Raw genomic sequence first — 1,531 nt, 5'->3', positions numbered from 1 at the left:
CAACAAATCCTACACACTGTGCCTTTAAGTACAGTAACAAAGTATTTGTACTTAATTACTTTACAGCTCTGGGTTTTTAATAATGGGCTTCAAAAGACTTCCCATTTTTTGTTTCTCTTTTTAGGGTTTCACAGAGTTCCTTGAACTTTACTATTGCTCTGAGTTGCTCAAAGCCACGAGTGCTGTCAGATCTACTTTTCACTGCCAAAAATATTCATTCAGACGAAGTTGTGACATTTGTTGTGAGCTTGACTAGTTTGCCAAGTATCACTATTAGATGATGTTGCTGTAAAGCTGGAGGCAAAAAAACATTGGTCCTGTGTTCTTTTCTTTTTCAGCGGTCCAGTTGAGAAAGGCTCCCTATAAAAAGCCAGATGGAGAGATTAAACCTTACTCTTTGATGGAGCGAGAAGGTAAATGTTTATTACCCTCACCCAGTGTTGTCTATAGCAGGGAAACTCAAACCTTTTTGCTCTGGGGACCCCTTAAAAGGGCAAAGAAATTCCAGAGTCCCCCTCAGAAACACCATGCTGTTTTAAAAGATAATTTATTGTATTTCAACCCCTAAATGCAATGGGAATTTTTTTTATTTAGTTTATTATGTTTGTGTTATTAGTTCATTGTTCCCCATGCATTTTTAAAAATAAGAACCAAATTAACAATTTTGTGAAACTTTTTGAGGACCGACAAGATACTACTTGTGGACCCCTGGGTGTGCTGGGACCCCAGTTTGAGAACCTCTGACCTATAGTAAACAGTGCTTTAGGGGCACTTGCACACTGCTCTAATAATATAAATGTGGTAATATTTGTATTCATAAGAAGCTGTGGTATAAGCTGAAATAAAGCCTAAATATGAGGAAAAATAAGTGAAAGTTTCACAGCTAAGCTGGTAGCCATCTTGATATGTGTTGACTCATTTGTTAATGGGTTGTAGATGTACAACCAACATTTCCTTTCTGAGAGTTTCATTAAAGTGGTTCAGGAGATATTTTTCTCAGACTCAGCTGACTTCAGTAGTGAACAGCAAAGTTTTCAAAACCAGTGTTTTGCCATGAAATAAACCGAGCCACAAGTGGGCTTGAACAAGAAATGTGGGCATGTTTAACTGAACTGAACTACACAATGTTGAATCCATGGAGAATGGGCTCTCGTTTTTGGTTTGACTTTCAGCTACTACCATTGAGTTTTAGCTCAGTATCTGTAAAACTGACTGAGTTACAGTCTTTCATGTGTTTAATAAAACAGAACTCATCTTCATAGACGTGGAGCACAACACATTAATGTTGCATCATCTGTAAAACGTACCAAATTAACTCACTTTAGTGATTCACTTTGTTAACTGTTTTTTTAACACAAGGATGCTGTGTTTCCTCATTTGTCTTCCTTCTGTAATAAATCTGTTGTTGAATCCTGGACCAGGTGGTCACACAGACCATATATTATCACCTTATTGAGCCACAAAGCTTCCCTTTTCATCAGTATGTTTTAGCTCTGTTACTACTTTGCTTTGCATTACAAAGGAGCAGGAG

General features: G+C 37.4%; 1 protein-coding gene across 2 annotated transcripts in view; it reads left to right on the top strand.

The window, feature by feature from the left end:
* Nucleotides 1-1,531, top strand: part of atat1 (alpha tubulin acetyltransferase 1) — a 49,883-nt gene that overhangs the window by 23,422 nt on the left and 24,930 nt on the right. For both annotated transcript variants that reach the window (XM_014026751.1, XM_014026752.1), the window contains exon 8: nt 339-413. In XM_014026751.1, the coding sequence (XP_013882205.1) occupies nt 339-413 (75 nt within the window). The remainder of the gene's footprint in view (nt 1-338; nt 414-1,531) is intronic.

The sequence above is a fragment of the Austrofundulus limnaeus genome, unplaced genomic scaffold (genome assembly GCF_001266775.1).
Source record: "Austrofundulus limnaeus strain Quisiro unplaced genomic scaffold, Austrofundulus_limnaeus-1.0 Scaffold587, whole genome shotgun sequence".
NCBI classification, from domain to species: domain Eukaryota; kingdom Metazoa; phylum Chordata; class Actinopteri; order Cyprinodontiformes; family Rivulidae; genus Austrofundulus; species Austrofundulus limnaeus.
Note: the sequence above shows the minus strand (reverse complement) of the source record. Positions and strands in the feature narration are given on the sequence as shown.